At 54.5% G+C, this 19,195-nt stretch overlaps 3 protein-coding genes across 6 annotated transcripts in view; 1 reads left to right on the top strand and 2 right to left on the bottom strand.

The window, feature by feature from the left end:
- GYS1 (glycogen synthase 1) overlaps positions 1–3,990 on the top strand; it is a 29,401-nt gene extending 25,411 nt beyond the window's left edge. For 2 of the 4 annotated variants that reach the window (XM_032270942.1, XM_032270941.1), the window contains exons 13-16: positions 656–751; positions 979–1,142; positions 2,291–2,371; positions 2,533–3,978. In XM_032270942.1, coding sequence (XP_032126833.1) covers positions 656–751; positions 979–1,142; positions 2,291–2,371; positions 2,533–2,856 — 665 coding nt within the window. In that variant the 3' untranslated portion in view covers positions 2,857–3,978. Of the gene's footprint in view, positions 1–655; positions 752–978; positions 1,143–2,290; positions 2,372–2,532 lie in introns of all 4 variants that reach the window. The other 2 variants (XM_032270940.1, XM_032270943.1) reach the window with 2 other exon arrangements.
- Positions 3,991–6,951: 2,961 nt separating this feature from the next.
- Positions 6,952–8,579, bottom strand: FTL (ferritin light chain). The gene is made up of 4 exons (XM_032270964.1): positions 8,197–8,579; positions 7,890–8,036; positions 7,419–7,544; positions 6,952–7,247 (listed from the first exon to the last, which is right to left on the bottom strand). Exons 1-4 carry the CDS (start codon positions 8,296–8,298, stop codon positions 7,095–7,097), a joined length of 528 nt encoding a protein of 175 aa, XP_032126855.1. The 5' UTR covers positions 8,299–8,579; the 3' UTR covers positions 6,952–7,094.
- A 3,456-nt stretch (positions 8,580–12,035) lies between these two features.
- Positions 12,036–19,195, bottom strand: part of BAX (BCL2 associated X, apoptosis regulator) — a 9,781-nt gene continuing 2,621 nt past the window's right edge. The window contains exons 5-6 of the mRNA XM_032270962.1: positions 12,865–12,969; positions 12,036–12,301 (exon numbers count right to left, since the gene is read on the bottom strand). Coding sequence (XP_032126853.1) covers positions 12,197–12,301; positions 12,865–12,969 — 210 coding nt within the window. The 3' untranslated portion in view covers positions 12,036–12,196. The remainder of the gene's footprint in view (positions 12,302–12,864; positions 12,970–19,195) is intronic.

Below are 19,195 nucleotides of genomic sequence, written 5' to 3' on the forward strand. Positions count from 1 at the left end.
GAGGTACTCAGGCAGCTGAGGCATGAGAATTGCTTGAACCCAGGAGGCGGAGGTTGCAGTGAGCTGAGATTGTGCCACTGCCCTACAACTTGGGTGACAGAGTAAAACCCTGTCTAAAAAAAAAAAAGCATAAAAATCCGTTAAGAAATTATAATACATCCCTTGAACTATTTCTCAAGGTTGTTAAAGGTATTAAAACATACTAGATGCTCTGTACACAGGGACACTAATAATGAGAGGCCTTATCTGATCCCCCATCAAAATAGACCAAGTCTGTACAAAATGCTGGCACAGAAAGTATCTTAGAGGTTGTGACAATTAAGTAGAATGATGGACCTTGGCCCAATCCTACAGGTTGTGAGAGTTAAGTCAAATGGACATTGGGATGCCCAATAAATTAGCATCCTTATCTCCCAACTATAGACTTTCCCACACCCCGAGTTCTTGGAGCAGGTAATTATCTTTTCGAGCCTCTTAGCGGCCCCGCTGAGAAACAGGGAAAGGCACAGCTTGGTTGCGGGGGCTCCGCGACGCTCCGCACAGCGCCTGGCACTTGGTGCAGGAGCCAGTAGAGGGCGCTGTGGAGGCTTCTATTGCGATTAAGACGGTAGGAGGTGGGGGAAGCTAAGTGGGTCTCTCTCGCGCCTTCCCGCAGCTGAGTGCACGGTGATGGGCATCCCCAGTATCTCCACCAATCTCTCCGGCTTTGGCTGCTTCATGGAGGAACACATCGCAGACCCCTCGGCCTACGGTCAGCGCCCAGGCCCCTGAGGATTCCAGAAGAGGGGCTTGAGAACAGGGGATTGAGACCCCTGGATCCTGGGAAGGAGGAGCATGCACCCTTGGGACCCGGGGGCACCAGGAAATGGGGTGGGCTCTCGGGCCCCTGGGGGAGGAGGGTTCCTGGTGCCACAGAGCCCTGGAGACAATGAAGATCTCCCCAGGACGTTTTCTGAACCCGGGTGCTGGCCTCCACAGGCATCTACATTCTGGACCGGCGGTTCCGCAGCCTGGATGATTCCTGCTCGCAGCTCACCTCCTTCCTCTACAGCTTCTGTCAGCAGAGCCGGCGGCAGCGTATCATCCAGCGGAACCGCACAGAGCGCCTCTCCGACCTTCTGGACTGGAAATACCTAGGCCGGGTAGGACCCCCCTTCCTACTCTCTACTGGCAACTCAGCCGCTCCTGGCTCTGGGTCTTTGGTGCAGGGTGGAGGCTCTCCTCCCATTTCTAACAGTTGCCATTTAAGCAATGAACCAGGCTGATCGCGGTGGTGGCTCATGCCTGTAATCCCAGCAGGGAGGATCGTTTGAACCCAGGAGTCAAGAGACCAACTTGGGCCACATAGTGATTTCTACTAAAAATTTTTTAAAAATCAGCCGAGCGTGGTGGTGAGTGACTGTGGTTTCAGCTACCGGGCGAGGCTGAGATGGTAGGGTCGCTTGAGCCTCGGAGGTTGAGCTTTGATCAACCCCGCTACACTCCATCCTGGGTAACAAAGCAAAACCCTGTCTTTTTTTTTTTTTTTTTTTTTTTTTTAAGATGGGGTTTCACCATGATGGCCAGACTGGTCTTGAACTCCTGGCCTCAGGTGATCCACCCACCTCGGCCTCCCAAAGTGCTAGGATTACAAGCGTGAGCCACTGCGCCCGGCCAAAACCCTGTCTTTTTTTGTTTGTTTGTTTGAGATGGAGTTTCGCTCTTGTTACCCAGGCTGGAGTGCAATGGCGCGATCTCGGCTCACCGCAACCTCTGTCTCCTGGGTTCAACAAATTCTCCTGCCTCAGCCTCCCGAGTAGCTGAGACTACAGGCGTGCCCCACCATGCCCAGCTAATTTTTGTATTTTTAGTAGAGACGGGGTTTCACCATGTTGACCAGGATGGTCTCGATCTCTTGACCTCGTGATCCACCCGCCTCGGCCTCCCAAAGTGCTGGGATTACAGGCTTGAGCCACCGCGCCCAGGCTCAAAACCCTGTCTTAAAAAAGAAATGTAAAAAGAACATTGATCAGGGGTTCTCATTTGCATAAGGGTGTGGCCAAAGAGGAGCCTGACTTGAGAATTCGGCCCCTATTCCGAGGACTGTGGCTCAGAAACTGTCTATTCACAGCTCCACTTATCTACATAAGGGGGTGGCGCCAGGTGGGTCATTTGCATAGGAGCAGGCTCAACGGTGCCGCAGTGTGCTCATCTGCATAAAGGGTGTGGCCAGGACTCACCACCCCCATCATCTGCCTGGGGGTGGGGCCTGGGTCTCACGTCCTCTGCCCCATCCCCTCCTTTCCCCTAGTACTACATGTCCGCACGACACATGGCGCTGTCCAAGGCCTTTCCAGAGCACTTCACCTATGAGCCCAACGAGGCGGATGCGGTGAGTGGACCCTGGATTTCCGCTTAGCCAGGAGCTAAAGGGCTGGGCTTGGGTAGGATGGGGGTCCCTCCCGGAGTGGGAAGGCCTCTAGGTGGCTGGAAGCCTGGGTGGGACTGAGGTCCTCAGCTCACTCTGGTTTGTACCCACATCCCCGTGTGCAGACCCAGGGGTACCGCTACCCACGGCCAGCCTCGGTGCCACCGTCGCCCTCGCTGTCACGACACTCCAGCCCGCACCAAAGCGAGGACGAGGAGGATCCCCGGAACGGGCCGCTGGAGGAAGACGGCGAGCGCTATGATGAGGACGAGGAGGCCGCCAAGGACCGGCGCAACATCCGTGCACCAGAGTGGCCGCGCCGCGCCTCCTGCGCCTCCTCCACCAGCGGGAGCAAGCGTAACTCTGTGGACACGGTCACCTCCAGCTCGCTCAGCACCCCCAGCGAGCCCCTCAGCCCCACCAGCTCTCTGGGCGAGGAGCGCAACTAAGTCCACCCCACCACACTCCCCGCCTGTCCTGCCTCCGGAGAGGACGCAGAAGGGCGCTGCTCCTAAACCCCCGCTCCAGATCCGCACTGGGCGTGGTCCCACAGGCCCCTCACCCAGTCCGCCAAACACTCCAGCCCCTCCAGCTCCACTTTCCAAGTTCCTGCACTCCAGAGTCCACAAAGCCGTGCCTTTCTCTGGTTCCAGAATGCATAAGCCGCGCCCTGGAGTCCCCGGAGCCTGGACTGCTTCCCAGAGGCCAGGAATCTGCCGTTACTCTGCCGTGGTGCCAGAGGTTTTAGGAAACCGGGCATGGTGCTTTCCGGTCTGGGGCTCCTAGGGCCCCCATGTGGCTTGCAAATTCTACAGCATATAGAGCAGCCACCCTCCACCAAGTGCTGGAAACCACGTGGTGTCCCTGCTCATGGAGGAATCAAGTCCAGAGCCAGGGTGCTTTCAGAGTTTGAAGGTAATGGAGAGCAGATGGTCCTCCATCTCAACTCCAGAACTTGCGCTCTGGGATGGGCTCATGTTCTAGGCCTCCCTGGCCTGTCTGGAGCTGCCTAGAGGATTCCCTCCATCTGGCTCCTGTCATCCTCTACACTTTGGCCTGGCCAGAGGTGGCAAAACCCGTTGGCTGCTCATTCTTTCTGGAGGGCACACAGTCTTGGTCCAGATGCCTTCCTACCTTTCTGGCCTTTTCTGGACCAGATCCTACTCCTCCTTTCTAAATCTGAAATCTCCCTCCAGGGAATGTGCCTGCAGGGGACAGAGCTGGCTGGCTGTCCCCCGCCCCCAACCTGGCTTGTTCCCAACTGCTCAGCCCACTGTGAAACCCCTGGGTTCTAGGTCCCACCTTCTACATCTGGAACCTTCCCACTTTGCTGCATACTGGTCCCTTTCTTCTGATCCAGAACTGAGGTCACTGGGTTCCAGAACCCCCACATTTACCTTGAAGCTCTTCCATCCCCAGACTGTGCCCTGCCTCCAGCTTTGGTGAAAGGGAGGAACTCTCACGTGTGCTGTGCTGTGTCTGCACCGCTTGGCTCTGCAGTTGGGAGGGGAGGGCAGGAGGGGTGTGATTGGAGTGTGTCCGGAGATGAGATGAAAAAAATACATCTATATGTAAGAATCCCAGGCGTGATTGGACATGAACACTTGGTGGGCCTGGCTCTGACGTGCCCCCAACCCCACCCTGTCCCTGGTGTGAGCTCATCTTCCTATTCTAGAGAGATTTGGATTGCTGTTCTAAAATTCCAGTGTCATGTGTGGAAGGTACCTCTGATTGCTTACTTGGGACTTGACTTGCAAGTGACAAAAATTAGGCTTAAGACATCTTTGGGCCGGGCGCAGTGGCTCACGCCTGTCATCACAGCACTTTGGGAGGCTGAGGCGGGTGGATCACGAGGTCAAGAGATCGAGACCATCCTGGTCAACATGGTGAAACCCCGTCTCTACTAAAAATCCAAAAATATTAGCTGGGCATGGCAGCTCGCTCCTGTAGTCCCAGCTACTCGGGAGGCTGACACAGGAGAATCGCCTGAAACTGGGAGGCAGAGGTTACAGTGAGCCAAGATCGCGCCATGGCACTCCAGCTTGGGCGACAAGAGCAAAACTCTGTCTCAAAAAAAAAGACATAAAGGGGCTGTGTGACTGGGAGGAAGCCCTCTAGGCCAGCCATGAGCTTGTGAACCTTGTGTAGCTTTGTGGTTTTTGTTTTTGTTTGTTTAGATTGCCTCTTGCCTTTCTCCCAGGCTGGAGTGCAGTGGTGCAATCTCAGCTCACTGTAACCTCCACTTCCTGGGTTTAAGCGATTCTCCTGCCTCAGTCCTCTGAGTAGCTGGGACTATAGGAGCACACCACTACATCTGGCTAATTTTTGTATTTCTAGTAAAGACGACGTTTCACCATGTTGGCCAGGTTGGTCTCCCACTCCTCACCTCAGGTGATCCACCCGCCTCAGCCTCCCAAAGTGCTGGGATTACACGTGTGAGCCACCGCTTCTGGCCTGTGTAGCTATTTAAATTAAATGTAGTTCCTTGGTGGCACTAGCCATATGTAGGTGTTCAGCGGCCACATGTGGTTCTTGGCTACCCTATCTGACACCACAGATGGACAGTACTGGCTTAAAGCATGTTTCTAGGATTCTGGTCTGTGTCACCATCCTCTGGATGGTTCTATTTTGGGAAAAATCTTTTCCCTTTTATTCTGGTCTTCACTAGGCCATTTGTGTGTCTCAGCCAATCACTGCTCAGGCAATTAGAAGGCTGACTCTTTGGATTTACACAGAAGCACTCCTGCCAACCTCCCCACCCCAAGTCACGAATGGTCACCAGTGTGTGATGACAGGAGACGCATGGTCCTGAGCAGGCAAAACAACAGGTGTCCAGAGCCACTTTTGTTTTAGAGACAGTCTTACTCTGTCGCCAGGCTGCCGTGCAGTGGACCGATCTTGGCTCACTGCAACCTCCACCTCCCGGGTTCAAATGATTCTCCTGCCTCAGCCTCCTGAGTAGCTGGGATTACAGGTGCCTGCCACCACAGCCAGCTAATTTTTGTATTTTTAGTATAGGTGGGGTTTTACCGTGTTGGCCAGGCTGGTCTCAAAACTACTGACCTCAAGTGATCTGCCTACCTTGGCCTCCCAAAGTGCTGGGACTACAGGTGTGAACCACCGCAACCCACCACTTCTTTTTTTGACACAGGATCTCCCTCTGTATCCCAGAGTGGAGTGCAGTGGAGCAATCATGGCTCACTGTAGCCTCAACCTCCCAGGCTCAAGTGATCCTCCCGCCTCAGCCTCCCAAGTAGCAGGGACTATAGGTATGTGCCACCACACCTGGTTAAATTTTTTTGTAAAGAATAGGGGTCTCCCTGTGTTGCTGAGGCTGATCTCAAACTCCTGGGCTCAAGTGATCCTCCTGACTAGTACTGGGATTACAGGCTTGAACCACCCTGCCCCAGCCCCAGGGGAAGAGAAGGGGAGAGGTCAGGGCTGACACAGCAGTTTTGCAGCTTGGACTCAGCAGGTGCTTTTTAAAGCCCGTTTTAAGCTTCTTCAGTTCCCATTTGGAGAACCCAGCTGAAAGTTTCACATCCCATTTCTATGCGATGTGAACCCTAAACTCTAAACCACTTGTCCAGCATTTTTTGGGCATCACGTGTTCCTGGCCGCTCAGCTCCACTCGCCAGTTCCTCTCTGTGAGCCTGACATGGGGATTACTGCAGCATGGGCCGTCACCTCCAAGCTTTGGAGCAAAGACCTGAGTGGGCCTCCGGGTTGCCACACAGGTTACATAGCAGCAGCCTGTGTAAAGGGCCTGATAATGCCAACTGCCTCTCAGAATTGAGGCACATTTTTTTTTTGAGACAGTCTCTCTGTTGCCCAGGCTGAAGCGCAGCACCGTGATCTCAGCTTGCTGCAAAGACCTCCGTGAGGCAGACAGAATTTTCTTTGAGACAGAGTCTCTCTCTGTCGCCCAGGCTGGAGTGTCATGGCATGATCTTGGCTCACTGCCAACCTCTGCCCCCGGGGTTCAAGTGATTCTCGCACCTCAGCCTCTCAAGTAGCTGGGATTACAGGTACCCACCACCTCATTTTTTTTTTTTTTTTTTTTTGGTATTTTTAGCAGAGACAGGGTTTCACCACATTGGCCAGGCTGGTCTTCAACTCCTGACCTCAGATGATCCACCCACCTCAGCCTCCTAAAGTACTGGGATCACAGGTGTGAGCCACCACATCCGGCCATGGCACACAATATTTAAGAGATTGGCATGCTGCCTGGCCTCACCATCACCCATTAAATAGGGCTGTTTCTGGCTACTGAGACCTAACAGATCTGTTTCCAAGGACCAACCTGAGTCTTAATTCAACTCACTGAATTCTATCTCTACCATCTGGGAGGGACAGTTAACAGCCAGGCAAGCAGAGAACCCTCGGGCTCAACATAACCCACAGATAGCTCTTCTTAGAACCGATAAGAAAACAAGAGATGCGGCCAACGCCTTTTTCGCTGCTATCCCAATCCGGCCAGAAGCTTTATGAGAACAGATCCCATCTCATCTTCTGCACCACCACATCACACACAAAACCACTAGCTGCTTCAAATAGCTTTATTTCCATTTGGTCCAAGGCTTGTAAGGGTAGTTAGAAAGCTGCCTAGTGGCTGGAGGGAGAGGCTTAGGCAGAAGCCCTGTTATTTTGCAAAGGCCCTTCATAAGTGACTGGGCTCAGTAGGCTCTTAGTCGTGCTTGAGAGTGAGCCTTTCAAAGAGATACTCGCCCAGCCCAGCCTGTGGGCCGGCCAGCCTGCGGAGGTTGGTCAAGTGGTCCCCCATCTTCTTGATGATTTTCACTTCCTCATCTAGGAAGTGACTCTCCAGGAAGTCACAGAGCTGAGAGAGAAGAGGAAGAAATTAGAAACCCAATCCCTGGAAAAGAGGGAGAGCTCCCAGTTGCAGATTGAAATGTGGCAGGTGTGAAATGTGGCTCTGAAGGAAATCTGCCCAAAGGGAGGCAAGGCTTGAGGGTATGGTTGGGTAGCCATGGATGCAAGGTGTACTTACATGGGGGTCCGTGCGGGCAGAACCCAGGGCATGAAGATCCAAAAGAGCCTGGTTCACATTTTTCTCCAGGGCCATGGCAGCTTCCATGGCGTCCAGGGTTTTACCCCACTCATCTTGAGCCGGCTTCTATACAGGAGAGAAAGGGCTCAGAATACACACACCCGGCACAAAGAACCAAAGCGACATTTCCCAAGAGTCGTTGGGGATCACAAGGACATGTGACCCTTGTATTTATCACTCTGCACTCCGTCCTATCTTTTACAACTACACCTATAGAAGACCACGCAGTGGTGTGGACTGCCGCGTCTTGGGGGCACTGCACGACGTGAGACACCATTTCCAGCTGTAAGAACTCTTACAAAACCGAACTCAATCTCCCAGAAGCCCACGCGACACCTAAGCCCACAAGCCAAGGCGCCTCGCGCGCACGGCCTGCGGGGAGATGTAGTCCATTACCCTCAAGCTAGTTACCTTAATGTCCTGAAAGAGAGCGCGGCCGCCACGCTGGTTTTGCATCTTCAGGAGACGCTCATAGCCCTCGCGCTTCTCCTCGGCCATTTCGCGGAAGAAGTGGCTCACGCCTTCCAGAGCTACATCATCGCGGTCGAAATAGTAGCCCTGCGGGAAGAGATGGAGGGAACAGTGGTTAGCGGGAGGCGAGGCCGGGGGAACTCCGCCCTCTGTTTACCCGATCGAACAAAGAGAGCAGGCGCGTGCGCCGAGGGCCGGAGGTGAGCAGTTGGAGGAAATTAGGGCCAGGGGCGTCCCGGGGACTCACCAGAGAGAGGTAGGTGTAGGAGGCCTGCAGGTACACATTGACCAGGTGGTTGACGGCTGCCTCCACGTCGGTGGAATAATTCTGACGAATCTGGGAGCTCATGGTTGGTCGGCAAAAAGGAGCTAACCACAGAAACGGTGTTAGCAGGTTCCCAGAAGCAGGAGATAACCGAGAAGATGGTCCCGGATGTTGCAACTGGAGGGGAAATTGGAGGGCAGCCGGAGGCTAGAAGAAAGAGTCCCCGGGATCTGTTCCGTCCAAACACTGTTGAAGCAAGACACAGATCCGCGGGACCGCCGAACTGCTATGGGACGTGGCGAGGGCGGCTCCCTTTATAGTGCGCGGGCCCTCGGAGGCGGGGCGCTCGGGGCGGGCGATCGGCCAATCTGCGGTGTCAGAAGGCGGGACCGAAGGCCGTGCCTGACCAATCCGGAGCAGAAAGGAGTCTCAGCTCCCCTACCCGAAGCAAGGGGAAGTCACGCGCCTGTAACCTGAGGCTGTTGTGAAATGGGGGATGGGGGTTGGGGGCCCTGTTTCAGGGAAGTGGAGGGTTTCATGGGCCGGGGAGGGGGTCCCTCTGGGAGCGAGAGTTTTATGGGAGCATTAAGAGCCCTGTGAACTGATAAGCCTGGGGTCCTGGGGGTGTCTCGGGAAAGTCAGTCAGATTCTGGGGTTTCCGAGGGCATGGATTTTTTCTGGAACCTTGAGTCGGGGGGAGGGGCACCCCAGAGGTGCAGAGAGGGCCTCTAGTTGCCCTAGGTTTGCGCTGCGAGATAAGGGGGTCTCGGGATCCTTGGGAAGTTTGAAAGGCTGTAGGCGAACCCCTGGGGATTTCTGGGAGACGGAGGGTTGGGGGGACTGGAGCTCTGGGGTTTACAGAGCTGAGGGTTCACGATGCAAAGTCTGTATTTTTTTGGATCCCTCCCAGAAGAGATCTTTAGGACCTTGAGTTGCTCTGCAGCCTGGAAAGGGCAGTTGTTCTGGAGCCGTGGGGTTCACCCAGTGCAGGAAGCCCGGGAGGAGCATTGTACCAGGGGGGGTGACTTCTGGAACGCTGGACAGCCCTCTGGACCCTCCCAAGATTGGCTGGGCTTTTGGGGATACCTTGGAGCTCTTTCAGGGGCCCAGTGCTTTTCTGGGAGTGGACACGGGGAGGAATGCAATGTCTCTTTCGAGCTTTGCAGTGTCTCTGGGACTGCATTTCCTGGGGGCTATTTTGAAGGCAACCCACAGACTGTGAGAATTCTTCTTGGCCCTAAAACGGTCTCTAAAGTTGCCCCAGTGTCTTGGCTGACATGTGCTCCTTCAGGCCCACCAAGAGAAGCCCTGAGTTGTGGACCGATGCACGAGACATCTGTCGTCGGCTGCTGCGGATTTTTTAAGTGGGCCTGGTCCATGTTGATTTCTGGGAGACAGTTGGTGCAAACCTTGACCCTACTTAAGCGCCCTGATGGGGGAAGCCGGTGCACTGGGTAGGGAGCTGAAGCCACTGGGGTGTCGGGTGTGAGGTCAGGTCCTGCCCTTCCGAGAGCCGCTCCAAGCAGCCCCAGCGGGACAGCCCCCGACCAAGGGGATCTGCAGATGCCCGGCCAGGCCACTATCTGGGGTCCTTGTTGCAGGCAGCGGCTGCTGGACTGCTGAGTCATGGTGAGCTCAGCGCGGGAAGGGGCTCCGAGGGGGACGCATGGGGGTGGGGCCACTGGCTGACCTCATCCCCTTGGCACTACCCAACTTTTTTGGTGGGACCCTCAGGACTAGGCCTGGCTCAGATCCAAGTCGGGCCCCCTCCCCCAAGGAAGCCAGCTGCGTGCTTTGTCTCTGTGTCTTTTTGGTTCCTGTCCTGTTTTTTTCCCTGGGATTCAGCCTGTGGCCATATTGTCTCCTCACTCTGGGAGGTGGCTCAGTGTCCACTCATTGACCCTCTGCTCCTCCTTTTCCCAACTTGGGGTCACTGGGGAGAGTCCATGGAGGAGGGGCAGCTGCCCAAAGCACCGGTGTTGACTGTGGAGCCCGAGTTACTCATTCACCAAATATCATACCTCAGCCCAGAGACCTTCAGTCTGCAGAGAGGGGCCTTGGCGCCCATAGGTGGAAGGAGAGGAGGGGCTGAGAGAGGCAGGGTCTGAAGGCCATGGAGACTGTGGGGTGGGAGACAGAGGCCCAGAGAAAGAGACTCAGAGAGAGGGGGACAGAGACCTAGAGGGGGATGACAGAGAATGGGGGAGGGGAACAGAGACAGAGAGGGGGACAGACCCAGGGAGGGACAGACAGATCCAGAGAGAGAGGGGAGAGAGACTGGGGGGGGGCAGCGACCCGGGGGGGGGACAGAGACCCAGAGAGATGGGGACAGATGCCGAGAGAGAGGGGGACAGACAGGGGTGGGGACAGAGATGGGGTTGAGGACAGTGACCCAGAGAGAGGGGAGGTACAGAGACCCAGGAGAGGAGGACAGAGACTCAGAGAAGGAAGGGAGAGAGACCCAGAGAAGGAAGGGGACAGAGACTCCGAGAGGAGGACAGAGACCGGGGGGGGGACAGTGACCCAGAGAGAGAGGGGGACAGAGACCCAGAGAGAGAGAGGGGAGGTACAGAGACCCAGGAGAGGAGGACAGAGACTCAGAGAAGGAAGGGAGAGAGAGACCCAGAGAAGGAAGGGGACAGAGACTCCGAGAGGAGGACAGAGACTGGGACGGGGACAGTGACCCAGAGAGAGAGGGGGAGGTACAGAGACCCAGGTGAGGGGGACAGAGACTCAGAGAAGGAAGGGGAAAGAGACCCAGAGAGGGGACAGAGATGGGGGGGACAGACACTGGTGGGGACAGTGACCCAGAGAGAGAGGGGGACAGAGACCCAGAGGGAGGGAGGTACAGAGACCCAGGAGAGGGGGACACACACTCAGAGAAGAAAGGGACAGAGACCCAGAGAGAGGGGGACAGATATGGGGGGGTAAGAGGGATCCAGAGAGAGGGGGCCAAAGGTGGGGTGGGAACAGAGACCCAGAAAGCAAAGACCGAGAGAGAGAAGTGGGGACAGAGACCCAGGGATGGGAGGGGGTAAAGACCCAGAGGGGGACGACAGAGACCCGTGGCTCTAGACCCCACATCCTCTAACCCTCTCGTCCTCCCTCCACCTGTGTCTAAGCTCACTGGGACGCTAAGAGTGCAGCACCTTCTTCCAGCTGTTCTTCTCCAGGGGGCCCCACCCAGCTGTGGGGCCAGACCAGGTACCTTCTCCTCGGCCCCGCCCTCCAGCCTTTTCGGTTTCCAGCCAGGTCCCTCCCTCTCCGTCCTCAGCCCAGCTCAGGGGGGCCTCTCCAATGGGCCCTCTCCTCCTGGTGTCCCCAACCGGCGAAGTCACCACCGGGCTCCAGAGCCCTCCCTGTTCCTGTAGTCCACCCATCCCTCCTCCCCCACCCCTGTTCTCCAGCTCAGTAAAGGTGCAGGCTCTGAGGTCCCCTGTGTGGCACTCCAGGCTCTGGTCCCCGGGTGGCTGTGCTGTTCTTCCCCCCACCTACCAGCCTGCTTGGGCCCACCTCCATCTGTGCACAGATCATCCCAGGCTGCGACAGATGTGTCACCAGTCACCCTCCTTTCCCCTCAGGATCGTGGGCCCCTACAGGGCAGGGCCAGAACCAACTCATCCCTGACCCACAGACCTCAGGGCACCCCAGAAAAAGATGACAAGGGAATGGAGAGAGCCCCACGCCCGGGCGGCTGGAACGGGCATCTCTAGGCGAGCAGACGATGGGCCTGGTGTGGGGCGGCGGGTGGGGCCCCCGCAAGGCCTGTTCTCCTGATGCACCGGGGAGCGGGGCAGAGCCCCAGTGACTCAGATGCTGAAGTGTGTCCCGAAGGAGGTTTATTACCCCCTCCAGACCACTCCTCCCCACCCTCCCCAATAATTACAAAAGTAAGAAAAATGCCCACGTCTCCCAATCCCCACCCCTCCCCGAAAAATGCCATAATTTATGGAGGAAAAACAGTCCAAGGCAGCTGGGGGCCTCAGCCCATGTTCTTCCAGATGGTAAGTGAGGCGGTGAGCACTCCAGCCACAAAGATGGTCACTGTCTGCCACGTGGGTGTCCCAAAGTAGGAGAGGAGGCTATCCTGAAGAGAAGGACATCAGCCGCTTCAGTGACTCGGCCAGGGGCAGCCCCTGGGCAAGCACAGGAGGATGAGGGAGGGAGGAGGAGGTCAGAAGGCGGGACTGGGGTCAGGGGACTAAGATGAATGGGCATTAAAGAGGTGGGCTCAGGCCAGGCACAGTGGCTCACACCTGTAATCCCCGCACTTTGAGAGGCTGAGTCGGGAGGATTGCTTGAGGCCAGGAGTTTGAGACCAACCTGGGCAACACAGCCAGACCCCTTCTCAGTCAAAAAACAAAAGCAAAGAGTTGGCATCAGAGGGTCATCAATGAACTTGAGCGATTCCAGACGCAGTGGAGGCTCCAGGCAGGGGAGAAGGCACTCATCAAGTCAAGGTCACAGTGAGGTCAGGGGTCACTAGGTCAGCAGGGTAGAGGAATCAGGGGTTGATCAGACACGTAAGGAAACACATGATAGACCACATCTGATGATCTGAAGATGGGCAGGGGCACCACTGTGACCTGCTCCAGGGTCCCAGAGGAGTCGGGGCGGAGGGGGTGGGGCAGGAAGGGTTGAGGATCTCACCCAACCACCCTGGTCTTGGATCCAGCCCAACAGCCGCTCCCGGAGGAAGTCCAAAGTCCAGCCCATGATGGTTCTGATCAGCTCGGGCACCTTGGCACACAGGGCCTGTGGGGAGTAGAGTAGGTATTAGGGACTTGTCCCCACTGCCTGGAGATAGTGTCCCCAAGCCTCCTTTCTCCATTCTTTGCCTCCCCTCGCAGATTTCTGCCACCCACAACTGAAGTCAGCTTCAAAAACTGTAAACATGGCAGGGTGCAGCGGCTCATGCCTGTAATCCCAGCACTTTGGGAGGCCGAGGCGGGCAGATCACCTGAGGTCACAAGTGCGAGATCAGCCTGGCCAACATGGTGAAACCCCAACACAGTGAAATCGCTCCTTTCTGGCTAAACTAAAAATACAAAAATTAGCTGGGCATGGTGGCAAGCACCTGTAATCCCAGCTACTCGGAATGCTGAGGCAGAACTGCTTGAACCTGGGAGGCAGAGGTTGCAGTGAGCCCAAATTGTGCTGTTGCACTCTAGTCTGGGCAACAGAGCAAGACTCTGTCTCAAAAAAAAAAAAAAAAAATTGTAAACAAGATCATGTTACTGTCAACTGCCCCACCCCAAGCCTCCTGTGGTTCCTCAGTACCCTCAGGATGAAGACCTGCAGGCACAGCGCAGCCCACAAGGCCTGTGCACAGGCTCCGGCCTGACCTCGTTCCACCTTTGCACTTCCTTTTTTGTGCCTCACTGAGCTTCTTCCATTTTTTTTTTTTTTTTGAGACGGAGTTTCACTCTTGTTGCCCAGGCTGGAGTGCAATGGCGCGATCTCGGCTCACCGCAACCTCCGCCTCCTGGGTTCAGGCAATTCTCCTGCCTCAGCCTCCTGAGTAGCTGGGATTACAGGCACGCACCACCATGTCCAGCTAATTTTTTGTAGTTTTAGTAGAGGCGGGGTTTCACCATGTTGACCAGGATGGTCTCGATCTCTTGACCTCGTGATCCACCCGCCTCGGCCTCCCAAAGTGCTGGGATTACAGGCTTGAGCCACCGCGCCCGGCCATTTTTTTTTTTTTTTTTTTTAGAGACGGTCTCACCCGGTCACCCAGGATGGAGTGCGGTGGCGCAATCTCAGTTCACTGCAAGCTCCGCCTCCCAGATTCCGGCAACTCTACTGCCTCAGCCTCCCAAGTAGCTGGGATTACAGGCACCCGCCATCACATCAGGCTAATTGTTTTATATTTTTAGCAGAGACAGGGTTTTACTGCCGGGCGCAGTGGCCAGTGCCTATAGTCCCAGCTACTCGGGAGGCTGAGGCTGGAGGATCACTTGAGTCCAGGAGTTCTGGGCTGCTGTGCCCTATGCCAGGTTGCCTAAGGACGGTGAACCAGCCCAGGTTGGAAATGGAGCAGGTCAACACTCCCATGCTGATCAGCAGTGGGATCCCGCCTGTGAATGGCCACTGCACTCCGGCCTGGGCAACATGGCGAGACCCCGTCTCGAGGAAAAAAAAAAAAGACAGGGTTTCACCATGTTGGTCAGGCTGGTCTGACTCCTGACCTTATGATCCACCTGCCTTGGCCTCCCAAAATGCTGATTACAGTTGTGAATCACCGTACCCGGCCCCATTAAAAAAATTTTTTTTTCCATTCCCATCAAATTCTTCCTGCCTTCCTACCCTGCTGACCTGGTGACTCCTAACCTCACTGTGACTGTGACCTGATGAGTGCCTTCTCCCCTCCCTGGAGCCTCCACTGCCTCTGGAATCGCTCAAGTTTCTGGCTAAACAGGCTTTGACCAAGCAAACTTTCAGAGCTCCGGGCAAATGCCACTTCCCCAGAGAGGACCAACCCGTGCCTATGGACTCCTGACCTGCCCTGCTCTCCCAACTCCTGAGACTTCTCCTGCAGCCTTTAACTGGCCACTTCTGTCACACAGAAGCTCTGTCACACACCCAGCTCTGTAGGGGGCCCCGCCCTCATCTGCACTGCTATTCCCCTCACCTCCCATGTTCAAGCCCCATCAGCTCAATCTTGAAAACACATCAAGATATATCCCTCCCATTAGCTGGGTGTGGTGGCAGGTACCTGTAATCCCAGCTACTCGGGAGGCTGAGGAAGGAGAATTGCTTGAACCCAGAAGATGGAGACTGCAGTGAGCCGAGATCATGCCACTGCACTCCATCCTCGGTGACACAGCAAGACCCTGTCTCAAAAAAAAAAAAAAAAAAAAAAAAATTCTGGTAGGCATTGGTGGCTAATGCCTATAACCCCAGCACTTTGGGAGGCCAAGGTGGAGAGATCACCTGGGGTCGGCAGTTCCAGGCCAGCCTGACCAACATGGAAAAACCCCGTCTCTACTAAAAAAAAAAAAAAATGCACAATTAGCCGGGCATGGTGGGGCATGCCTGTAATCTCAGCTACTCGGGAGGCTGAGGCAGGAGAATTTGCTTGAACCTAGGAGGCAGAGGTTGCGGTGAGCAAAGATGGTGCCATTGCACTCCAGCCTGGGCAACAAGAGTGAAACTCAGGCCGGGCATGGTAGCTCATGCTGTTAATCTAAGCACTTTGGAGGCCAAGGCGGGTGGATCACCTGAGGTTGGGAGTTCAAGACCAGCCTGACCAACATGGTGAAACCCTGTCTTTAAAAAAAAAAAAAAGAGTGAAACTCTGTCTCAAAAAAAAAAAAATCTTCCAAAAATATCCCTTCCTGGGCTGGGTGCAGTGGCTCACACCTGTAATCCCAGCACTTTGGGAGGCCAAGGTGGACAGATCACAAGGCCAGGAGTTCAAGATCAGCCTGGCCAATGTGGTAAAACCGCATCTCTACTAAAAATACAAAAATTAGCCAGGAGTGATGGCAGGCGCCTGTAGTCCCAGCTACTTGGGAGACTGAGGCAGGAGAATCCCTTGAACCCAGCAGAGGGGGGTAGGGGAGGTGGGTGAAGGTTGCAGTGAGCTGAGATCATGCCATTGCACTCCAGCCTTGGCAACAGAGCAAGACTGTGTCTCAAAAAAGAAAAAGGAAATATCCCTTCCTGTTGGAGACCAGCCTGGGCAACACAGCGAGACCCCATCTTTATAAAAAAGGCTAATGAAACAGTCAGTGGGGCGTGGTGGCACATTCCTGCAGTCCCAGGTACTCTGGAGACTGAGGTGGAAGAACTGCTTGAGCCCAGCAGTTCAAGGCTGCAGTTAGCTCTGATCACAACTGTATTCCAGCCTGGGCAATACAGCAAGACACCACCTCCAGCCGAGGCTGGAGTGCAATGGCGCGATCTCGGCTCACTGCAACCTCCACCTCCCAGGTTCAAGCAATTCTCCTGCCTAAGCCTCCCGAGTAGCTGGGATTACAGGTGCGCACCACCACGCCCAGCTAATTATTTTTGTATTTTTAAGTAGAGACAGAGTTTCATCATGTTGGTCAGGATGGTCTCCAACCCATGATCTCATGATCCACCCGCCTCAGCCTCCCAAAGTGTTGGGATTACTGGAGTGAGCCACTGTGCCCAGCAACCCCATCTCTTAAAAAAAAAAAAAACAAACTCCCCCTACCCCTGCTGCTACCTGAGCCTGGGCCTGTTATCTCTCTCTCTTTTATTTATTTTTTTTGAGATAGAGTTTAGTTCGTTGCTCAGGCTGGAGTGCAATGGCACGATCTCAGCTCATTGCAACCTCCGCTTCCTGGGTTCAAGGGATTCTCCTGCCTCAGCCTCCTGAGTAGCTGGGATTATAGGCACGCACCATTACACCTGGCTAATTTTGTATTTTTGGTAGAAACAGGTTTCTCCATGTTGGTCAGGCTGGTCTCGAACTCCCAAAATCAGGTGATCTGCCTGCCTTGGCCTCCCAAAGTGCTGGGATTACAGGCGTGGGCCACTGCGCCCAGCCGGACCTGTCACCTTTTAGCAGGACTATGACAGGTGCCACCTCCCCAGCCTCCTTGCTTCTGCCCTTGTGCCCTATGATCTCTTTTTGGCCAACAACAGCCAGGACCATTTCACCACCACCCCTGCTGTATTTTCTTATGAGAATCTTCATGAAGAAAAGTTAAAAGAGTTTCACAGTTATAAACCATATAGCCGCCACGTAGATTCTACAATTAACATTTTGTGTTGGGCGCGGTGGCTCACACCTATAATCCCAGCACTTTGGGAGGCCGAGGCGGGTGGATCACAAGGTCAAGAGATCGAGACCATCCTGGTCAACATGGTGAAACCCCTTCTCTACTACAAATACAAAACATTATCTGGGCATGGTGGTGCGTGCCTGTAATCCCAGCTACTCAGGAGGCTGAGGCAGGAGAACTGCCTGAACCCAGGAGGCAGAGGTTGCGGTGAGCCGAGATCGCGCCATTGCACTCCAACCTGGGTAACAAGAGCAAAACTCAGTCTCAAAAAAAAAAAAAAAAAAAAAAACAAACATTTTGCTATACAGACAGTCCCCAGCTTATGATGGTTTGACTTACAATTTGGACTTTACTATGGGTTTATCAGGGCACTGAACACATTTTCAGCTTATGTAATTTTCTTTTCTTTTTCTTTGAGGGAGTTTCGCTCTGTCGCCCAGGCTAGAGTGCAGTGGCTCGATCTCGGCTCACTGCGACCTCTGGCTCTCAGGTTCAAGCAATTCTCCTGCCTCAGCCTTCTGAGTAGCTCAACCTACAGGTGCATGCCACGATGTCCTGCTAATTTTTTGTATTTTAGTAGAGACGAGGTTTCACCATGTTGGCCAGGATGGTCTCGAACTCCTGACCTCAGGTGATCCACCCGCCTCAGCCTCCCAAAGTGCTGGGATTACAGGGGTGAGCCACCACACCCAGCTCTTATTATTTTCAATTTATGATAGGTTTACTAGGATGCAGCACCATTGCAAATTGAGGAGCATCTATACTTGCTAGAATAGTCTAAATCAGGTCACATCACTTCCTTATCTAAAACCAGCCAGTCACTCCCATCACACTCAGAGTAAAGCTAAAGTCTTTCCAGGTCAGGCGCGGTGGCTCACGCCTGTAATCCCAGCACTTTGGAAGGCCGAGGTGGGCAGATCACTTGAGGCCAGGAGTTTGAGACCAGCCTGGCCAACATGGTGAAACCCCATCCCTACTAAAAATATAAAAACTAGCCGGGCATGGTGGTGTACGCCTGTAACTCCAGCTACTTGAGAGGCTGAAGCATGAACCTGGGAGGCAGAGGCTGCAATCAGTTGAGATGGCAGCACTGCACTCCAGCCTAGGCAAGAAAGCGAGACTGTCTCAAAAAAAAAAAAGCAGCCAGGCGTGATGGTTCATACTGTAATCCCTGCACTTTGGGAGGCTGAGGTGGAGGGATTATCTGAAGTTGGGAGTTTGAGACCAGCCTGAGCAACATGGAGAAACCCCGTCTCTACTAAAAATACAAAATTAGCCGGGTGTGGTGGCGCATGCCTGTAATCCCAGCTACTAGGGAGGCTGAGGCAGGAGAATCGCTCGAACCCAGGAGATGGAGGCTACGGTGAGCTGAGGTCATGCCACTGCCATTGCACTCCAGCCTGGGCAACAAGAGCAAAACGATGTCTCAAAAAAAAGGCTGGGCGCAGTGGTTCACGCCTGCAATCCCAGCAGTTTGGGAGGCTGAGGCAGGTGGATCACCTGACGTCAGGAGTTCAAGACCAGCCTGGCCAATATAGTGAAACCCCATCTCTACAAAAAAAAGAAGTCTTTCCATCAGCCCAAAAGACTCTACATTCTGGCCCTGCCCAACTGTGCCCTCCTTTCCCACCCTCTCCCCTGTTCACTCTGTTCCAACAGCACTGGCCTCCTCTCTACCATCAAAAGATGAGGCTCTGTCCTACCTCAGGGCCTTTGCACTCGCTGTTCCCGCTACCAGATGCCCCTTCCCCCATCATATAGATCACTGCGTCCTTCTTGTCATTCTAATTCCCGCTCTTAGATGTCACCTGCTCTTAAAGGCTTTCCTGGCTGGTTGCAGTGGCTCAGGCCTGTAATCCCAACACTTTGGGAGGCTGAGGCAGGCGGATCATTTGAGGTCAGGAGTTTGAGACCATTCTAGCCAACATGGTGAAACCCCATCTCTACTAAAAATACAAAAAAAGTTACCCGGGGATGGTGGCGCACGCCTGTAATCCCAGGCCTCCCCTCGCAGATTTCTGCCACCCACAAGTAGGCTTCAAAAATTGTAAACATGGCCGGGCGCAGCGGCTCATGCCTGTAATCCCAGCTACTCAGGAGGCTGAGGGAGGAGAATCACTTGAACCTGGGAGGCAGAGGTTGCAGTAAGCCAAGATCACGCCACTGCACTCCAGCCTGGGCAACAAAAGAAAAACTCCAACTGGAAAAAAAAAAAAAAAAAA

The sequence above is a fragment of the Sapajus apella genome, unplaced genomic scaffold (genome assembly GCF_009761245.1).
Source record: "Sapajus apella isolate SASKATOON/1434 unplaced genomic scaffold, GSC_monkey_1.0 scaffold220, whole genome shotgun sequence".
Lineage (NCBI taxonomy): Eukaryota > Metazoa > Chordata > Mammalia > Primates > Cebidae > Sapajus > Sapajus apella.